Source organism: Acanthochromis polyacanthus, chromosome 6 (assembly GCF_021347895.1).
Source record: "Acanthochromis polyacanthus isolate Apoly-LR-REF ecotype Palm Island chromosome 6, KAUST_Apoly_ChrSc, whole genome shotgun sequence".
NCBI lineage: Eukaryota > Metazoa > Chordata > Actinopteri > Pomacentridae > Acanthochromis > Acanthochromis polyacanthus.
Window position 1 is genome coordinate 25,461,574 of NC_067118.1, and position 20,315 is coordinate 25,481,888.

At 41.5% G+C, this 20,315-nt stretch overlaps 3 protein-coding genes across 4 annotated transcripts; 2 read left to right on the forward strand and 1 right to left on the reverse strand.

Annotated features, from left to right (window-relative positions):
- The first annotated feature begins 40 nt into the window (after positions 1-40).
- On the forward strand, positions 41-5,524 carry pink1 (PTEN induced kinase 1). Its single transcript, XM_022195191.2, has 8 exons — positions 41-519; positions 1,406-1,681; positions 1,817-1,920; positions 2,018-2,200; positions 2,354-2,517; positions 2,626-2,753; positions 3,602-3,832; positions 4,195-5,524. The coding sequence occupies exons 1-8, from the start codon at positions 163-165 to the stop codon at positions 4,477-4,479; spliced, it is 1,728 nt and encodes a 575-aa protein (XP_022050883.1). The 5' UTR covers positions 41-162; the 3' UTR covers positions 4,480-5,524.
- Positions 5,525-5,793: 269 nt separating this feature from the next.
- Positions 5,794-8,530, reverse strand: LOC110951925 (tubulin alpha-1B chain). Of its 2 annotated transcripts, XM_022195192.2 has the most exons (4): positions 8,373-8,530; positions 7,245-7,467; positions 7,005-7,153; positions 5,794-6,911 (listed from the first exon to the last, which is right to left on the reverse strand). In XM_022195192.2, exons 1-4 carry the CDS (start codon positions 8,373-8,375, stop codon positions 5,931-5,933), a joined length of 1,356 nt encoding a protein of 451 aa, XP_022050884.1. In that variant the 5' UTR covers positions 8,376-8,530; the 3' UTR covers positions 5,794-5,930. The 2 variants fall into 2 exon arrangements, with proteins under 2 accessions (XP_022050884.1, XP_051805281.1); XM_051949321.1 differs by having other exon boundaries at positions 5,794-7,153.
- A 4,504-nt stretch (positions 8,531-13,034) lies between these two features.
- Positions 13,035-17,708, forward strand: agmat (agmatine ureohydrolase (agmatinase)). The gene is made up of 7 exons (XM_022195193.2): positions 13,035-13,375; positions 13,880-14,082; positions 14,282-14,330; positions 15,382-15,577; positions 16,891-17,070; positions 17,202-17,286; positions 17,372-17,708. Exons 1-7 carry the CDS (start codon positions 13,074-13,076, stop codon positions 17,443-17,445), a joined length of 1,089 nt encoding a protein of 362 aa, XP_022050885.1. The 5' UTR covers positions 13,035-13,073; the 3' UTR covers positions 17,446-17,708.
- Positions 17,709-20,315: the final 2,607 nt, after the last annotated feature.

The following is a 20,315-nucleotide window of genomic DNA, read 5'->3' on the forward strand; positions in this document are numbered from 1 at the left end:
GAAGAAGAAGAAGAAGAAGAAGAAGAAGAATTTTTGCGCATGCGCAGCAACTGTCGGCTTGTTTACATAATAGTATCCTTGCCAGAACTAGAGCCAGTTGCGAAGAGGCTGCCGTACAAACGGAACCTGTTAAACAGCTTAAGTTACCTTTCTGGGTAAGTTATGTCTGTGAAACACGCCATTAACCGAGGGCTCGAGTTGGGCCGGTCGGTCTTTCAGCTGGGTCTCCTCAAGTCAGGTGGCCGAGTCGCAGCAAAGCTCCGAGCTGACCGTTTTCGTGTAGGCCCGTCGGTCCGCACCGTTCAGCCTCAGGCTTTCCTGCCGTCTCGGTACCGATATTACCGCACCTCTCTGAAGGGCCTGGCAGCCCAGCTTCAGTCCGCCGGCTTCAGGAGGAGGTTTACCGGCTCGTCCCCACGGAACAGGGCCGTATTTTTGGCCTTCGGCCTCGGTGTGGGCCTTATTGAACAACAGCTGGAGGATGACAGAAAGAGTGCAGCGACATGCCAGGAAATCCAGGTATGGTATCAAATAGAAAAAACAACATATATGCAATGTTGACGTAGTTAGGAATTTCTCATTTATACTACCTATGCTGATATGTATAGTTACAACGTTAGTTAAATTACTGGTCAAGATTTTGCATACAAACCATGTGATAAACTACCCCCCAAAAGGGATCAAGTAAATACTTTTGCACTTAATACTTAACATTTAGACATTTTCTTCTTATGAAATTGTTTACCTTGTTTTGTCAGCTACTTTTACTTGGGTGAAATACTCAAGTATTTTTTCCACCACTGACCATCTGATTATGATGTAGTATTGTGATGATGCTAAAAGCTAAGTTCAACCTTTTTGTATTAATGTACAAGTTTTCCTCATATATTTAGTAAGATGTGTGTGTGGTAGTTGCAACTAATTGTGGTTATGCTTAAAAAATGTTACAGTACATTACATGTACAGCTAATGCATAAGTATTTCAGTTCCATATTTATTGCTTGTTGTTGTGTTTTAAGACATCTATATCAAGACTTACAGAACTTAATCAGACTGAAAAGGTTTTTTTTGACCATCTTTGCCAAAACAAATGAAATTTTAGGAAACACAAGTGTGTTGGTATTAGCCACATAATGGCAAACACATGCTGATTATACTCAGTGCTTACTGTATGTTATATTTTTTCATTTTCTTTTCAGTTGACCTTTTACTCCAAGCAGTGCTTTCCTTTAATCCAGTACGAATTTAGTATAAGCCTGACTTAATTTCTTTTTCTTGTGTCATGGTTTGGAAATTTGTGTACAAAATGTAGATACTCAGTTTTTCACTGACAGAACCCGTTATCTCTGCGCTGTGCACACAGCAACTTTAAGGTGTCTTAAGTATTGTCTCTTCCAATCTGTAGGCTGTGTTCAGGAAGAAAAGATTCCAGGCCCCACTAAAGCCGTTCACCTCAGGTTATAAGCTGGAAGATTACATTATAGGGAACCAGATTGGGAAAGGGTCCAATGCAGCTGTGTACGAGGCTGCAGCTCAGTTTGCCCCTCCAAAGGAGAGTGACCGAACGTGTTCCCTGGTGCAAATGAGAGAGGATGAAGAGGAAAGTCATACGACTCGATCACTGACATGTTGCTCTCTGAGAAACTTCCCTCTGGCTATCAAGATGATGTGGAACTTTGGGGTGGGTAATCTACAGCAGATTTAAAGCCAGAGCATTTATTCACTAATATAATTGATCCTCAGTGGAAAAGTAAGGAAATTCAAGCCCACATCAGTACTGATGGGTATTTTATTTATTTATGCTGTTTGTTTGCAGGCAGGATCATCAAGCGAGGCAATATTAAAATCCATGTCACAGGAGCTGGTGCCTGCTGGCCCTCTTGCTTTAAAGCAGGACAAAGAACAAATTTCTCTGGATGGGTAAGTATTATGTCCTCAGTACTTTCAGTCCTGTCCTGCAGTACTGACACAAGGATAGAAACATGCTCATGAACTGGTGTGATCTCTTTACATGCAGACATTTCGGAGTCCTGCCCAGAAGAGTGTCAGCTCACCCTAATGTGATTAGAGTGTACCGCGCTTTCACAGCAGATGTCCCATTGCTACCAGGTGCCCAGGAAGAATATCCAGATGTGCTGCCAGCCAGACTTAACCCCGCCGGCCTGGGCAACAATCGCACTCTTTTCCTGGTCATGAAGAAGTAAGACCTGCCATCTTTCACCCTCATGGTCAAATCTCACACTGGATGGGAATTAGAATGCTTTGTCAATGCACCCACTTCAGATTTTACAGTGCTTTTTGCAGTTTGTAGCTACAGATGCAGTACTAAAAACCTATTTTTTCTGTGTCATAGCTACCCCTGCACACTGCGACAGTACCTGGAAGGTTCCACACCAGGTCGCAGGCAAGGCTCTCTGATGGTGCTGCAGCTCCTTGAGGGGGTCGACCATCTGTGCAGACAGGGTGTCGCTCACAGGGATCTCAAGTCAGACAACGTGCTGCTGGAGTTTGACTCAGGTTTGGAGACACATGCTCTTTGCAAAACAGATGAAACACACATTATAATTAAATCAAATTCAGGTTTATTTCTATCAGCTGTGTTAAATTGGTTTCATTTTTATACAGGTGGTTGCCCTCATTTAGTGATTTCTGACTTTGGCTGCTGTCTGGCCCAGAGTGACTCCAGTCTGCAGCTGCCCTTCAACAGTGTTTGGGTCAGCAGAGGGGGGAATGCCTCCCTTATGGCTCCTGAGGTAGGCTTGAACAGTTATTTATTGTAATTAAATAGTCAACTGTTGCTGTTCCATCTCTTTTTAGCCACTGTTCAATCTGCACGTTTAAATGTCAGTAAAGAAGCAGCTGCATGCTGAAGCCTTTTGGCAGCACGTCTATACACATAAATAGCAGCATTAAATGACACTATTAAAAGTTTGATATGACAGTTACTGACCAATCCACATGTACAATATGTGTCCTTCAGTGTAGTGTATACTTCTCAACCCTGTTCCTCAGGACCCCATGTCCTGCATGTTTTAGATGCTTCCCTGCTCCAACACACCTGACTCAAATGATCAGCTCGTTATCAGGCTTCTGCAGAGGCTTGATGACGAGCTGATCATTTGAGTCAGGTGTGTTGGAGCAGGGAAGTATCTAAAACAGGGGTGTCAAACTCCGTTCCTGGAGGGCCACTATCCTGCATGTTTTAGATGCTTCCCTGCTCCAACACACCTGATTCAAATGATCAGCTCGTTATCAGGCTTCTGCTGAGCTTGATGATGAGCTGATCATTTGAATCAGGTGTGTTGGAAGAGGGAAACATCTAAAACATGCAGGATAGTGGCCCTCCAGGAACGGAGTTTGACACCCCTGATCTAAAACATGCAGGACATGGGGTCCTGAGGAACAGGGTTGAGAACCACTGCGTTAGAGTATAATTACCTCCCACTGTGGATGTAACCAAAGGTGGCTCAAATTACCAGTGTAGTAGCCTAACTGTATGCTTATATTGTGCTAAATACAGATTGACACAAGCAGAATTTGTCATTTAAATGCCACTAACCACACATTTAATCACTGTTTTTCTCAATGTTTCTGCTATTAGGTGACCATTGCTGTTCCGGGATGTGGGGTGGTGATTGACTACAGTAAGGCAGACGCCTGGGCTGTGGGTGCGATTTCCTATGAGATATTCGGACAGCAAAACCCGTTCTATCGAGCAGTGGGGCTGGAAAGTAGGAATTACCAGGAGAAGCAGCTCCCTCCTCTGCCCTCCGGTGTTCCAGATGATGTGCAGTTAGTGATACGATTACTCCTCAGGAGGAACCCAAACAAGGTATAGCAGGAGTTGCAGGGATTTGTCACACCACTGTGTCGTCAGTTCACGATTGGGTGTCTACAGATGATGTTGGAAAAGCTCTTCAGTTAACATTCTATAATGGTTAAATTCAAGCATTGTAATTATAAAACTTTCATCAAATTGTGATATTAGTCTTGTTTTTTTCTTGTAATTTAGAACAGTTATACATGAATAGAAGTTAATGTAACTCATTTTGACTAATCTGTGTTTAAATGATTAAACAGTCATAATGATGTGTATCCTTTGGTTTTAAATGAATGTGATCATGTTTGTTTTGTCAGTGTAATGATAAACCATCTCTTTGATAGCACACTACTCATGTTATTCTTACTCCACAGCGTCCCAGTGCCCGTGTGGCAGCCAACATGCTACATCTCAGCCTCTGGGGTCAGAAGGCCCTCGCTAATCAAGACAGTGCTGGCATGAGGAAGCTGGCTGATTGGTTGCTGTGTCAGTCTGCTGTGGTTCTCCTGAAGGGATGTAGAGGACCCAGTGGAAACAGAGTGGAGGCGGAGCTTCAGAGGAGCTTCCTGTCCAACCTTGACCTGGAGGACCTGCGCACCGCTGTAGGCTTCCTCCTCTATGGGCGAGAGCAGCGCCAGGCCTGCATACTGTCTGCATAGATTGACTCAGACACATAACTTAGAGTCCTTGATATGGTTAAAAAGGGAGCCTATAGGGTTATGGCTTGCTTTAATATTCAGTCAGACATCTATAGTGTTTGTAGACCTATCCATAACATCTAACTGCTGTGTAGTGGAGCAAAAGCCCAGCACTGTTAAACTGTTATGACATCTGTGCATTTATTGTGAAGTGGTATAATCCACCCTTTTGGTGCGTCTGCAATGTCCAAACCTGTGTTGCTTTATGCTCCCAAAGTTGTTGACCTGTGCTTCCCACAATAAGTTCTCATAAATGAGTGAATTTGTTTCACTTAGAATCCCTACTACACTAGCAGATGTTCTAATAGTCCAGAACTATTGAACTTCCTACAAAATTGCTGATGTAGGAATCACCTTATCATCCCTGTTTTAGCTTTTTTTTAAAAAAAAGTTTTTAGTACTAATGGCTGTTGGTAATTCTGTGGGGAGTGAAATGGAAAGTCAGTGTTTTATTTTTCAAGCTCTGATGCACTTTTAAGATATTTGCTAGACAAAGCCCTGCACTCAGTTCTTTTTACAACTGTGCAGCAGTTTTGTACTGATGAAAGTGGAGGCCAATGCAGATATTTTAGATTAAAGCAATATACTCTACTGTGTAGAGTAGCATCCACTCAAATGTTTGTCCTTCACATTTAATGCACAGAAAACCTCCCTAATCTGTTAGTATGAAGCAAGCACAATGATCTGGGTGAGCCATGCAGAGTGGTCTGCTTCTGTTTGCACTTTATGTCCATGTTTGCACATGCTCAGATCCATTGGGATGGCTTATATATGATGCTTGTTAACCAGTAAACTGAATATAGAGACATAACCATTCACACTACCCTATGATTTGCTATCAACTAGTTCAGTCTACAGTGTGCTTCCTTAAATATTAAAGAATCATGTGAATAGAGGTGCAAGATAAAGTGTATATGGTTTCATACGAGAGAGAAATATTTTGGATATATGTAGATTTTTCTGCTGTGTTTAAGAATAAAAGGGTCTGAAAGAGCTCCAAATGTCATTTTACTTGTCAGTGGACTTATTCTAAACTGAATCTGTGTTGAACCAGTGGTTCTACAATGATTTTGTCTGTCTTAACATCGTTTATAAAATTAAATGTTCCTGAATGCCATTCTTATGTTCCACAGAAGACCTCCTATGGAATGGTTCAAGACCAACTTAAAGCAGCTCTGTAGACATAAGCATAAAAACATCTATCACCTGCAATGAGTGGCTAGGAATATTCACTAAAAAAATAAGTAAAAAGGTTTGAAAAATAACACAAACAACTTCACTTTGCAGGAACTTTATTTAAGACAGAGCCATACTGGTATTTTCATCATTTTTTACTCTGAACACAAACATTTGTTTGGAATGTATTTAGGGACACACTGGAGTTTCCTGACTAACTCCCTCCTTCATATCTCTTAATACTCCTCTCCTTCCTCCTCTCCTTCCCCCTCAATGGAGTCGACTCCAACCTCTTCATAATCCTTCTCTAAAGCTGCCATATCCTCTCTGGCCTCAGAGAATTCTCCCTCCTCCATACCCTCACCTACATACCAGTGAACAAAGGCACGCTTAGCGTACATCAGATCAAACTTGTGATCGAGTCGAGCCCAGGCCTCTGCAATAGCAGTGGTGTTGCTCAGCATGCACACAGCCCTCTGGACCTTGGCCAGGTCTCCACCAGGAACTACAGTGGGCGGCTGGTAGTTGATGCCAACCTTGAAACCAGTGGGGCACCAGTCCACAAACTGGATGGAGCGCTTGGTTTTGATGGTGGCAATGGCAGCATTGACATCTTTGGGCACCACATCACCACGGTACAAGAGGCAACAGGCCATGTACTTGCCGTGGCGAGGGTCACACTTCACCATCTGATTGGCTGGCTCGAAGCAGGCGTTTGTGATCTCAGCCACTGAGAGCTGCTCATGGTAGGCCTTCTCAGCAGAGATGACAGGGGCATAGGTGGCCAGGGGGAAGTGGATACGGGGATACGGCACCAAGTTGGTCTGGAACTCTGTCAGATCAACATTGAGGGCGCCGTCGAAACGAAGGGAAGCAGTGATTGAGGAAACTATCTGACTGATCAGCCTGTTCAGGTTGGTGTACGTGGGACGCTCGATATCGAGGTTCCGACGACAGATATCATAGATGGCCTCATTATCCACCATGAAGGCACAGTCGGAGTGCTCCAGGGTGGTGTGGGTGGTCAGGATGGAGTTGTAGGGCTCCACCACAGCAGTGGACACCTGGGGAGCTGGGTAGATGGAGAACTCCAGCTTGGACTTCTTGCCATAGTCCACAGACAGACGCTCCATCAGCAGGGAGGTGAAACCAGAGCCGGTGCCGCCACCGAAGCTGTGGAAGACCAGGAAGCCCTGAAGACCAGTGCACTGGTCAGCCTGAGGACAGACGGGAGAAACAGCAACCACGAGTGAGACAATTTTAGGAATGAGCTTGCTATTCTGTCCTTCACGTGTTCTGAATTTACCCACCAGCTTGCGAATCCTGTCCAGAACCAGATCGATGATCTCCTTGCCGATGGTGTAGTGCCCACGGGCGTAGTTGTTGGCTGCATCCTCCTTTCCCGTGATCAGCTGCTCAGGGTGGAACAGCTGGCGGTAGGTCCCAGTGCGCACCTCATCTGAGGAGGAAAATTTAATCAGCAATGATGCAATAACCTGCTTAATTTCAATAAAGAGGCAACTGTGATGCTGATGTTACTAAGAGTTTACCAATGACGGTTGGCTCCAGGTCCACAAACACGGCTCTGGGGACGTGTTTTCCAGCTCCAGTCTCGCTGAAGAAGGTGTTGAAGGAATCATCCCCTCCGCCGATGGCCTTGTCACTGGGCATCTGTCCATCGGGCTGGATCCCGTGTTCCAAGCAGTAAAGCTCCCAGCAGGCATTACCAATCTGGACACCAGCCTGACCAACGTGGATGGAAATACACTCACGCTGGGGGGGAAGAGGAAGAAGATTTGGATTAAAAATAAGTTGAGTCATGCACTTGTGATGAGGAGATTTCCAGAGCGGTTGCTGCTAATTAAAATGGAGGAATTAAACACATTTCTCAAGGTTACAATTAAAACCTATGTAAATGAGCTGCTTTAAATATATTTACTTCTTTGCTACTTTTTCTATAATATGTGAATGAGGTTCAGTTTATTCTACAGAAGTCGATGTATTTTGTGCTGCGACACAAAACTGTCTATTGCGCATAGCATCTCTGTAGAGAGGAGATTATCTAGGTCAGACACATGGCAGTGTGCTGTCTCTTTAAAAAGCCACATTCAGATTTTCCTCTGAGCTTATGCGCAATAGAATTTGATTTTATTATATATTTTACAGCTTATAAACAGAGATGTTGTGGGTGGCTTATAATTCAATGAAACAACTATAATAGGATTTATGATTTAATCTGAGATTAATAAAATATAAAATCATCTGTGGACACTGCATTGATGTAACATACATTTATATAACAGCTGTGTACAGGGCCAGAAAATCAGGTTGACATACTGGCAACGAAGTTAGTGGGAAATTAGTGGTCAAGCAAAGGTATCTAAGCTGATTTACCAGAGGTACGTGGGAAGAGGATTAGGCGTTTCACAGTGCAGAAATGCATTACTCTACATTTGTGCAAATCTAACGAATTTTCGACGTCTCACAAGCATTTAAAATGACAATTAAACGATTTTAGAGTCATAACAGGCTGCACAATACACTAAGACAAGCGTGCGCAACGTTGGAGACGTCTCAAAACAACGACCTACTTTTCGTATCAGCAGCTAGAAATTAGAATTTCAAGGTAATTAACGGGCAAATAAAATGTTAGAAATCAATGTTGAAGTCGTGCTTACCATGATGGCTCGTCGATATTATGCAATGTAATGAGACAAGCCTGAAGAGCTTTTGCGTCCGAGATGCGCGGTGGGTGAAGCTGCTCTGATGACGCGCAGGTGAAGTGCGCAAACCACAAACCCTCCTCCGTCTGCTGCAGCGCCGCAATTGGTCCCCGTCTGTGCATCTGATTAACACCAGAAATCACGACCCTCAGACCCACCTGAGCCTCATTTGGAAAGTAGGATGATTTGGTCAAAGGATGCATCCGATTCAAATGTGGCAGAAGGGACTAAATGATCTAATGCGTGTGAATTTATACAACAAACTCTGTCGTCCCAAGTCCACATAGTGTACACACACTCTAAAATGAAAATTCACTGCCTATTAGCTTTATTAAGGTGCAATTTTGTTTTACAAAGCAAACTCATGAGCCATGCCTTGTTGATTGATTTGGTAGATTTTTATGTATTCATTACACTATTTCAAAAAAGTTTTTTATGGTAAAATTCTGGCACCTGTGGTTTCCAGAATGCTACCAGAAAATTACGGTAAAGCGTTTGCTACATTTACGGATGTTCAATGTATTATTAATGTTCAATGTTACACCCAACCCGGTTTTCTTTAATCAGTAACTGACAACTGCAACTGTATTTATTTATTGTATTATTTGCCGTATATGTGGCATTGCATGTTTTAATTGTATTAATATGTTTCATTGTATGTTAATCACCTGACTAGGGACAAAGACTGCAAATTAGTCGAAGCTAGACGTCTTATGCACATCACATTTTCCCTTTGTGGCAGTGTTGTACAGGTACGTATCATCCCTGTCAAATAAACATTAAAAATAACAAAATAACAAAAAGAAATGTACTGCTATTGTTGATTTTAGGGTTAAAAACATGCTTCATTCCATATTTTACTGTAAAGAAAAGTTTAAATCTTTAAAAATGTGAAAATTTACATGAAAATACCATATAAAATAAAGTTTGTGTGACTTATTCTAATATTACAGCATTTTTCCATTAGCAACACAGCAGTTTGTGTATTTAACTTTAAATGTATATACTTTTAGTGAAAATTGGGGGTCATTTGTACTGTTTTATTGCATTTTTTATTTCTGTTATCTGTAAAACACTTTCCGTTTCATTTTATTTATATGAAATTTGCTACATAAAGAAAGCCTGATTGACTGATTGTTAGATTCAGTGTATTTTCATGTTGCAATAAACACGATTAGACATTGCTGTATTGGCAAGATATTCAGCAACTTAACATGAATTCATATTAAGATAAACATCAGTCAGTGCAACCCAGAGTCTCTGAAAAAATAAGCTGAATCAACTCTAATAAAATACAGTGGCTTAATGCATTTCATTGTATGTGTTAAGTCCAAGTATTGCTTACGTGTGATTATTTCTTTCAACATCAAGACAATTTGCTGGACCAGCTTTATTTACTCGGCTGACAGAAACTTAATTTAGTGATGTCATTTATAGCAGTGTAAAATTAGTTGACCCAACCTGATTAAGTTAAATTAAACCCACTTCTTGGAAATAAATTGTACCAACCCTAATAAATGATCTTGCACTAACTTTTTTGTCGAGACCCTTATTTTTTAGTGTAGTCAGAGGTGTTTAACAAAGTGGCAACCGAGTTTAAAGTACACAAGAGCTGTTTTAGCCACTACTGGAAAAGCCTATTCTTAATCCAGGTGTTGTAGACCCAGATCCAGCCTCCCTTTTATTTCTAAAATTATTGAAAAAGTTGCAAAAGTTGATGTGATCATATGCACAGAAATGGTTTGTTTAAAGAGTTTCAGTGAGGATTTAGCATCATAGTACAGAGACAGCACTGGTGAAAGGCAATGGTCTTTTTATTAGCCTAGCTTAGCTAGACTGTATTCCCGTTATAAGGGATATACGGGAATACGGTCTAGCCCTCCTCCATTGACACATTTTGACAGGTTTTCAAGCGCCGAGCAGATCAGACCGAACCAATCAGAGCACCAGAGGCGGGAGTTAACGATGCGACCGCAACAGAGCGAGGTTTCTCTCGTGCGCTTTCCTCTGTTTTGCACGGGCTGAATTTGTCCTTAAAACCTCAACAAGAAGCAGCTCTTAAAGCTTTTCTTTTAAAAAAGGATGTATTTTTAATTCCGGCAGGCTGTACGATAGAATGCGTAATGCTGCCCTCCACTGTTGAAAGGGAGAGCTTAGATTTTCCTCAGGACCCCATACGGCGAAGGAACTACAAAACATCATGGCGGAAAGGCAACTGTTAGGTCGCTTAGTGATTGCCTCACACATGTGTTACGCTGATTGGCTCTCTTCAATTCAAGCTGTGATCGGTAGTCCCGCCTCTGGGCTAGATTTGGTTCAATGGAGCAGTTCCAGACTGACTTTATGTGTATTTGTAATACACAATATAAAGGCTGTCTGGTCCCCAGGCAATCTTTTTATAGCCTCACACAGTGGACTAGTTTCTATACATGTTCTGCTAGATCTATTTGTACTTTTCACCACCATGCACAAGTCAAACTTGACTTATATCATCATTATATTTAGATCAAACTGTTTAAAATAACACATATATGTTCTTTGGTTTGTTTCTGCAGATTAAATCACAATCAGAATTGGCCTGGACTGACCTGTCATGTCTCCAATCAACCTGTTGCTCTTCTCTCCACAGCTGCCCATCCCACCTGGTGTTTGCACCCGTGTTGCCTTCAGGCGCACAATCGTACAAACCAAATGCAAGCTCTCATAGAGTGGAAGCTCTCAACAAGATTTAATCATGAAAAAAGAGCCAAAAACTATTCCTACCTGTGGAAAGTTATTCCAAGTTTCCGTAGTGTGCAACTGGCTGCAGCACAATGAGCCGGCATTCTTCTTGTTTTAGTTTTCGTGCCATTGACATTAATGGAAAACACTGAAACTTTACCACCACGAGCTTAGCGTCTCCGTAGGCACGCCGCTCAGAGGACTGCGTTCAAGTGAGCCGCCCACACTCTGGGCGTTGCGCAACTATTCTGTGTAATACGGTAATGCGATCACAGGCGCTGAGTAGCAAGACTGAGAGACGTCCAATGCAAATACATGCTGTTATACAGATTTTGACTGTTCATATCTGGAAATCCTTAGGCTGTGACAAAGATCTCTCACTGTGGCTTTGTCATGGATCATCCCAGCTACCACCATGCACAATATCACCTGATTTTACTGTAAACTTTTAGATAAAATTAATGTCAAAGTGTGCTGCAATTTCAATCGTCTATGTTCATAATTGCTGATTTTGACTATCCATCCATCCATCCTCTATACACCGCTTTATCCTCATTAGGGTCGCGGGGGGTGCTGGAGCCTATCCCAGCTGACTCGGGCGAAGGCAGGGGACACCCAGGACAGGTCGCCAGTCTGTCGATTTTGACTATCCATATCTCCAAATCCTTAGGCTGTGACAAAGATCTCTCACTGTGGCCTTGTCAGGGGTCATCCCAGCTATCACCATGTACAATATCACCTGATTTTACTGTAGAATTTTGGAGAAAATTAATGTCAAAGTATGCTGCAATTTCATCGTCTATGTTCATAATTGCTGATTTTGACTATCCATATCTCCAAATCCTTAGGCTGTGACAAAGATCTCTCACTGTGGCCTTGTCAGGGGTCATCCCAGCTATCACCATGCACAATATCACCTGATTATACTGTAGAATTTTGGAGAAAATTAATGTCAAAGTGTGCTGCAATTTCAATCGTCTATGTTCATAATTGCTGATTTTGACTGTCCATATCTCCAAATCCTTAGGCGGTGACAAAGATCTATCACTGTGGCTTTGTCAGGGGTCATCCCAGCTATCACCATGTACAATATCACCTGATTATACTGTAGAATTTTGGAGAAAATTAATGTCAAAGTGTGCTGCAATTTCATCGTCTATGTTCATAATTGCTGATTTTGACTGTCCATATCTCCAAATCCTTAGGCGGTGGCAAAGATCTATCACTGTGGCCTTGTCAGGGGTCATCCCAGCTATCACCATGTACAATATCACCTGATTTTACTGTAGAATTTTGGAGAAAATTAATGTCAAAGTATGTTGCAATTTCAGTTGTGTTGATGCATCATGGCTGATACTCAATTCAGTTCAGTTCAATTTAGCCATTATAAAAACATAACTTTTTCACGTGATTTATTGACATAATATGTCGATAATTCCAGAGCTTAGTTATCCCTAGAGTGTCCAGAGGCAAAAGTCCAGAATCGGCAAAGCCGTTTGGTGTGAGTCAACAGCTGGAAGTAGCAGGGTGGAGCAGAAACTGCAGCAGCCATTATGGACGTAGACGATTGAAATTGCAGCATACTTTGACATTAATTTTCTCTAAAATTTTACTGTAAAATCAGGTGATATTGTGCATGGTGGTAGCTGGGATGACCCCTGACAAGGCCACAATGAGAGATCTTTGTCACCGCCTAAAGATTTCCAGATATGGACAGTCAAATCTGTATAACAGCATGTATTTACAGCGGACGTCTCTCAGCCTGGCTTCTCAGCGCATGTGATCGCATTACCGTATTACACGGAATAGTTGCGCAACGCCCAGAGTGCGGGCGGCTCACTTGACCGCAGTCTCAGAGGGGCGTGTCGTATCGACTGACTCATATCAGTAGTTTATTTCTCCTCAGCTGACACAGCTCCATATCACCCCAGCAGCATGTTTCCAGCTTGGAGGAACGTGCGTTTGAGTCGAGCTGTTGCTGCAGCCGACTCGTTTTTCTCTTTAGCTCCAAGACAAACTTTGTCTCTGTGCAGCGACAGACGGCGTCTGCGTTGGACCCCCAGCAGACTGAGTTCAGGGAAACGCTTCAATGTGCCACCCAGCGCCGAGTTCGTGGCTCGGGTGTCGGGGATCCCCACCATGGCCAAACTGCCGCACCAGGACTCCGCAGACGGACTCGATGCGGCGTTTATTGGAGTCCCGATTGACACCGGAACCTCAAACCGACCCGGAGCCAGGTAGAGTTCTTCTGTGCAGCTGTTGACCACAATGCTCCCATTGTGTTCTGATTATATGCTGCAACTAAAGCTTCTGTTGCATTTAAGTGTAACTATTCTGTTGTGGTAGCGTCTCATGCCATTGTTTTCAAACTTGTAAAGACAAACTCAAACTGCAATCAAGTTCAAGTTACTGTGTATATGTGCAGTATTAAAAATTATTGGTGTAAGAATTATTTGGATCTGTAACATCAGTAAAAGCACAAACACTATCGAAGTTGTACGTTCAGAACAAGAATTCACTGTAAAAAATAAAAATATAAAAATCTGACAGCAAGGGCAAGTACAAAAGTAGGACAGTAAACTGTGATCCTAAAATAAATTCTCAAGTAACATACTGAACAGTGTGTATTTGAGCACTTGTGCTTTGTTTGCATTAAGAATCCAGACTGATCCACGCTGAGTCACAGCCTCAAAATCAATCAGTGGAGTGCTGACATTAATTCCCAGATATTCCCTCCACAGGTTTGGTCCGCGGCAAATCAGAGTCGAGTCTGCCCTGCTGAGGTCTTGCAACAGTGGCACCAGGGCAGCACCTTATGAGTCCCTCATGGTGGCTGATATTGGGGATGTGAATGTGAATGTGTATGACCTGAAGGACACCTGCAAACGCATCGGGGAGACCTACAGGAAGATTGTGGCGACTGGCTGTATCCCGCTGACTATGGGTGAGACCGACTAGAGGAAAAACAAACAAACGCCTCCTAAACTGTCACCTTGACATGATTTATCCTCACAGATAGTCAAAGAGGGGAAATCAAAGCAAGCTCTGCAATATCTGTTTAATTATAAGCTCCGCAAATAGCTCTATAAACTGCAGAGGAAGCTCGATCAAAGGTCAGACGGTGAGGAAATGTTTGTCTGCAGGTGGCGATCACACAATTGCATACCCAATCCTGCAAGCTGTTGCTGAGAAGTAAGTATGCCTCAGATCCATATTATCATACGTTAAGATTATACCTGAGCGAGGTCAGGGCAAGATTCTCAGATGATTAATCAGATGTTGATCTTCGGTCGTTAAATTTTGCCATTTTGAATATTAAAAATATATAAAAAAATCTTCCTCCAAAAGATGCCGTTACATAGTGCAGTCTTACTCAGTTTTTCCAAAGTTAGCCGTCTTTATGTGCAAAATTAAAATCAGTGATGAAAGAAGTATTCAGATCTTTAACACAATTACAGGCACCAATAAAATGACTTTATTATTAGTGAATTTTTTTTTGTCGAAAGCTAAAACAGCTAAGTTTGTGTTAGCAACATCTTCACGCTGTCAAAGTATAAATATGCTTCATATTTATCAATCTGACATATGTTTTATTTGCCAGTCTGAATATGATATGTGTAGTGGAGTAAAAAGTACAATATTTATCTATAAAAAAGTAAAATAGCAATGTAAAGTAGAAAAGGTAATTGAGTTAGTCAAGTAAAAAACCTATAAGTTATATAAATAAAGATATTTAGTTTAAAATACAACAAAAAAGGAAGGAAAAACTATAAATTCTCACATTTAGGAAGCATTTATAATCGATAAAATAATTCCTATTCTGTTATTCACTAACTGATAACTGATGTTTAATATATAAAAACATCCAGTTTCTATATATTTAGTTTTTAATTACAATATTTTGCTCCACAATGAACTGTGTGACTTCCAAGTCCTACTCTAGCAAAATGGTATTATTCTGTTATTGATGTTGGGAAACTAGCAGGAATGGTCAAGCCTAATGCTGAATTGAATGGTTGAGACTTTACAAAGCACTTTGAGAGCCACAGGCGACACTATACAACTGTTTCTTGACTGAACAGTTCTCCTGAGCAGTGGCTTTAATAGTGCTGGGTTCCTTTTTAATGCATGACTACATTTTTGGTAGATAAATGCCCACTTAAGTTAAACATTACCAACCTGTAACACTTTCATACACTGTCTCGTTGCCGCTCATTCAGTCTGCTCTGTAATAACATGTCAGGCACGGTCCAGTGGGTTTGATCCATGTGGATGCTCATGCTGACACCAGTGACGTGGTGCTGGGGGAGAAGATAGGCCACGGGACTCCGTTCAGACGCTGTGTGGAAGAAGGGCTGCTGGACTGTAAGCGAGTCGTCCAGATTGGTCTGCGGGGAACCGGATACTCTCCAGACTCGTACGAGTGGAGCCGAGCTCAGGTATTCTGTTAGATTACTGTCGTTAACCTGCAGCAGTGAAATGCCTCGGGCAAATGTGTAGGCAGAGATATAACATAAAATCATGATAAAGGTAATTTGGTGATGCATCTTGGTAGCTGATCAGTACTGTCAGTACAGTTTCTGGAAAGGGAGTAGGCCTTAAAACATGAACCATCTGAACACAGAAAAAACAGTTTCTGTGCCTTTTTTGCTCCTGTCAGGTCATATTTTTACTCACTGTGGCCTCATTGTTTACTGCTGGGGTGTCAAACACATGGCTTTGCAAAGTGTAAAAATTACAAATAAGACATTCACTGCATATTGGAAATCTGTATAACTGCAAATTTCAAACAATTTCTAGATCTTGGCAAGTTGTTTTACTCTTAAAGTAAAATACTATGTCGTTCAGTTCCAGATACCCAGGACTAAATGTTCTGTCTTTGTAGAGACACTGTGATCTGTAAGTTGTAATGCACATGTGTAAATGATATACTGAGGCGTAATGCTGTTTAAATTACACTTACAATTTGAAGTTGTTGTTCATGGGTTACAGGGTTCTCGCCAGGATTTTTTTTTCAGCGTAACAGCAGGTCCTCCTGCACGCGCGCAATAAACGAGAGCGCGTGCGCGCAAAAAACGGGACCGCGCATGCGCAATAGACGGGAACGGGTCAATCGACAGAAAAGTACGGCTGAGGTGGGGAGACATAAATTAACCGAGATAGGCACCCAGTTGATAAAAACAAACGCACATGGCGTTATCTGTCAAAATAACAGCGCAGCGGCCCTAATCACAGTGTTAACCCTTCCTGTTCGGCCCCCGACCGTGGTCAGGAAGCCCGGACAATGGCAAGATATACAGAGAACTCAAACTCAATATGTACAGCTTTTTTTTTTTTTTGTTCACTTGTGTTTCCAATACTTGGAAAAAATGGTGACTCCACATAAAATAAGCACAACCTGCAATTGAACTGATATTTTTTGATGAAGTCCAGAGCTTTTAAACCTGATTTTTCCAGTGTTTTTTAGCTAAGGTACAGTAGTCTTCATGTATGTATTTACAGGACTTGCATGCGAGAACTATCAGTCTTCTCAACTTATCTGATATTTTTTTTGTTACAAAATATTACCTGTAAGGACACGCTCGAATCAAGGACTTGAAACTTGGTCGAGCAATTACTGAGGTAGCCAGTAATTGATCTAGCTTGTTCCCTTTTTGCTGTTTGTCATTTCTAATTTTACACATTGTGAATTTCAAACTAAATAACGAATGCTTGTGTTTTATCAAACCTTGCTTATTTGTTTATCCTGCAGGGTTTCCGTGTGGTCCAAGCAGAGGAATGTTGGTTCAAATCTCTTGCACCACTCATGGCGGAGGTCAGAACTCAGATGGGCAACGGTCCAGTATACCTCAGTTTTGACATCGATGCTCTTGACCCTGGCTTTGCTCCTGGAACAGGCACACCAGAGATAGCAGGACTCACTCCCATACAGGTAAACATGGCGGAAAAGGCTTTAATCCATCTAATTTATTAACAGAGAGTACGTATTGGAGTCTTTCATTGTTTACAGTTGTCTCCGGTGCACGAACATTAATATGTCTTTGCTGTCTTGGTTGCATTCAGGGAGTTGAGATTATCCGAGGCTGCCGTGGTCTCAACCTTGTCGGATGTGATCTAGTGGAGGTGTCTCCGCCCTACGACACTACAGGTACTATTCACATTTCATTTCCTGTCCAAATCTAATCTTTTTCAAACTGTCATTTATATGTTTTTTTCTCTCTCTCTCTCAACAGGAAACACTGCATTAACTGGGGCCAACCTCCTCTTTGAGATGTTGTGCGTTCTCCCAAAAGTGAAATATTACTGATCAGAACTCTCCACTAAAAACAGAACAGGTCGTTTGTTAACAGCCAGTACGGACACCTGAGTGTCAAACAAGCAGTCTGTCCTGCTGTGTAAAACCAGAAATTGAAGTGAATTTTGCTTTTGCACTGTTGAAGACCAGAAAAATGTGACATCAGAAGACCTTGTCTACTGTAGGTTTGACAAATTCATAGAAAATTCTTTGAATTATATCTGAAATTCACAGTTTATGTTGCCAAATAATAAACCAATCATACAGTAAGTGTAGATTCAGTTTTCTGTGTTTGTCATGTGACATCATTTCTTCTTACACTCAGTGTTCACAGTGTACCATCACTACTACTAACACTACGTAGACTGAAACTGACACCCAAACTTCTTTCAGCTTCTGTTTCTTGTTCTACAGTAAATTGCTGCAGGGATGTGACTGGTTACGTTCCTTTCAATATGTTGACTTTTTTTTAGCTTAAAATCACACTGATATGATTATGCATCGCTCTCTTGAGACCATTTTAAACTGCAGTGGGCCTTATTCTGCAGGATGTCAAAGTGGTTGCTGTAGCCAGTGGATTCTATAAATCACACAACCTCTTTAGTTTGGCCTGAAGAAAATGAGAGAAATGTGGTTGTTAGAGTAAAAGGTCTCCTCAAGAGTCATCAGCAGGACACAATACCTGAACAGAGGATATACAGTGTATTATGCCAAGCTCATGAAGGGAAGGAGACTGTAAACAGTTCAATATGTGGGTAGCAGAAGAGCTGCTGGAAGTCTCTGCAAGGCTCTGGTCCAAACAGCCCAAGTTCAAATAGTTCTGACCAGTAAAAGCTCTCAGCTTTCATGGTGTTAATATAGATGACTGGCGTGTTTGTTTTATTGATGCAGTTGTTATCTGTGCCACCGAAGATGAATGTAAAAAGCAATGTTGTAAGGTTTGCTGAGTTGATGAAGATTCTCCCTGAACTGAAATGTGTACCTAAATGAAATGGCTTTTATTTGGTGTGCAAGTCTTTACTCTTTTCATCAGTGCTGACTTCCAAAAGCCTACATGTGACGCGGAGCAACTGTGCTATTTCAAATGTACTGTGTCCATCATCCGTTCTGTAATGTTAATCAGTGTAATTGCTGATGGTGAAATCAAACAATTTATCCGCTGTGCAAGTCCCTAAGGGAGAATATGTTCTACAAACAGCCTCAGGGCCTCCATCACTGCTTTGTTCATCAAAAAACCCTGATGACTACTGATGGGGTGCCATGAGAGAGGTAGGACTGAGGTGTCTGGCTAACTATCTCTCATACCCAAGAGAAAGTCACCACACACACATCACATTTTCGACTTGTAATTGAGTAGACGACAAAGCAGCCGAATAATTTTGGGTGCTTTACACGGTCTCTGGAAACATCTCTTTCCAAAGAGGCTCAATACTGCTGCAGTTGATGCATCAGATGATCTTTATCGGGTCTCTTGACATTCTTGTTAAAATGCAATCGGTAAAGTCCATGCAGTTCTTGCTCGACACTTATTTGAGTAAATGCTCTCTCTGTTTCAAAAATACTTTGCATTTCTAGTTTTTTTTTTTTTTTGACAGGCTCAATCCTCTTCAGAATAAAACAACAAATTTCTAAACAGGCATTTTTTTCAGCTATGCTTTGCTGTAAGGCTGAAGTTATTCAGTTGGGTTCAAGTTAGGCAACATGTTTGGCCAGGCTGTAGTTTTCACTTTTTTCTTCTTCAGAAACTCTTGTGTGATTTTGGCCGAGTGCTTTGGATCGTTGTCATGCTGGAATGTTCTTCTTATGTCAAGCTTCTGCAGACTGGGAGTCATCTTGTCAGTCAGTGTTTTGGTATGTCCACAGGCATTCATAGTGTAATTTATAAATGTCTTCTTCCAACAACTTTTGCGTTTAGAGTCCCATATTTTCTCATTTCCACCTGCGTACTTCACTGTCAGGACTATGCATTCAGTATGGTAGTCCTGGCCAGTTTCATGTCCAACATGCTGGACCCCATCTGAGCTGAACAATTTTATATTGTCTTATATAACCATAGAATGTGCTCCTAAAAATCATAAGGCTTCTTTTTTTATTCTTTTTAGCAAAATTGCATCTTGCAGTTTTGTTCCAAATAGTGAGCAAAGTTTATTTACTTGGACACAATCCATAGAGGTTGGCATTATTCACTGCCTAAACTGTCACAGAACCTCTGATCTCCACTGATAACAGCTGTACAAAGTACTTGCTGGTGTTTTTTACAGAGTTAGACTGGGCCAGTAGTACGCTGTCCAGAGGATCATTTTAAGAGGACGGCCGCTGCAGCTGTCGTACTAATACTTGTTCTGTATCCCCTAAGTAAAGTTGCAACTGTGTTTCCACTGATTCTTAGTTGGCTATAGACATTCCTGTATCTTTTTCTGTATTTATAAAGTATCTTTGGTATTTTTTATTTCCACTTGGAGCCATGATACAGACAGGCATGGAGACAGACACAGCCTGTATTTTCAATGTAGTATTTTGTTCTTGCTTGTTCAAAAGAGGAAATATTCAGCTTGCCAAATGAGACCTATTATAATTGAGAGGTGATGCACTTTTGAATCATTTGGCATTTTAGTGATATTGCACAGTGGTGCACTCAGCTCTGTGCAGAGTATCAACATTATTACAAAAAAATGTGATTTTTTTTAGCTTCAGTGTTGCGAGATTTGACTGACAAAAGGCATCCCAATCAGAGCCTAGAACTCACCCAATTATCATGAAATAATCAGGATTTGTATAGTTAACAGTGATGATTTTGAACATAGACAACGCTTTTGATAATGCTACATATTTATTGAGCTTCTATACTTTGATAAGACTGGTTTATAAAAGGATTTATGCAT

What these genes read in the sequence shown, in the direction of transcription:
- agmat (XM_022195193.2), top strand. Translation starts at nt 13,074, where the DNA reads ATGTTTCCAGCTTGGAGGAACGTGCGTTTGAGTCGAGCTGTTGCTGCA. An exon ending in CTGTATCCCGCTGACTATGG is followed by an intron (nt 14,083 to 14,281) that starts GTGAGACCGACT and finishes GTTTGTCTGCAG; the next exon opens with GTGGCGATCACACAATTGCA. An exon ending in CAGGACTCACTCCCATACAG is followed by an intron (nt 17,071 to 17,201) that starts GTAAACATGGCG and finishes GGTTGCATTCAG; the next exon opens with GGAGTTGAGATTATCCGAGG.
- pink1 (XM_022195191.2), top strand. Translation starts at nt 163, where the DNA reads ATGTCTGTGAAACACGCCATTAACCGAGGGCTCGAGTTGGGCCGGTCG. An exon ending in CGACATGCCAGGAAATCCAG is followed by an intron (nt 520 to 1,405) that starts GTATGGTATCAA and finishes TCCAATCTGTAG; the next exon opens with GCTGTGTTCAGGAAGAAAAG. An exon ending in GCTGCTGGAGTTTGACTCAG is followed by an intron (nt 2,518 to 2,625) that starts GTTTGGAGACAC and finishes ATTTTTATACAG; the next exon opens with GTGGTTGCCCTCATTTAGTG.
- LOC110951925 (XM_051949321.1), bottom strand. An exon ending in CCTGGAGCCAACCGTCATTG is followed by an intron (nt 7,154 to 7,244) that starts GTAAACTCTTAG and finishes TTTCCTCCTCAG; the next exon opens with ATGAGGTGCGCACTGGGACC.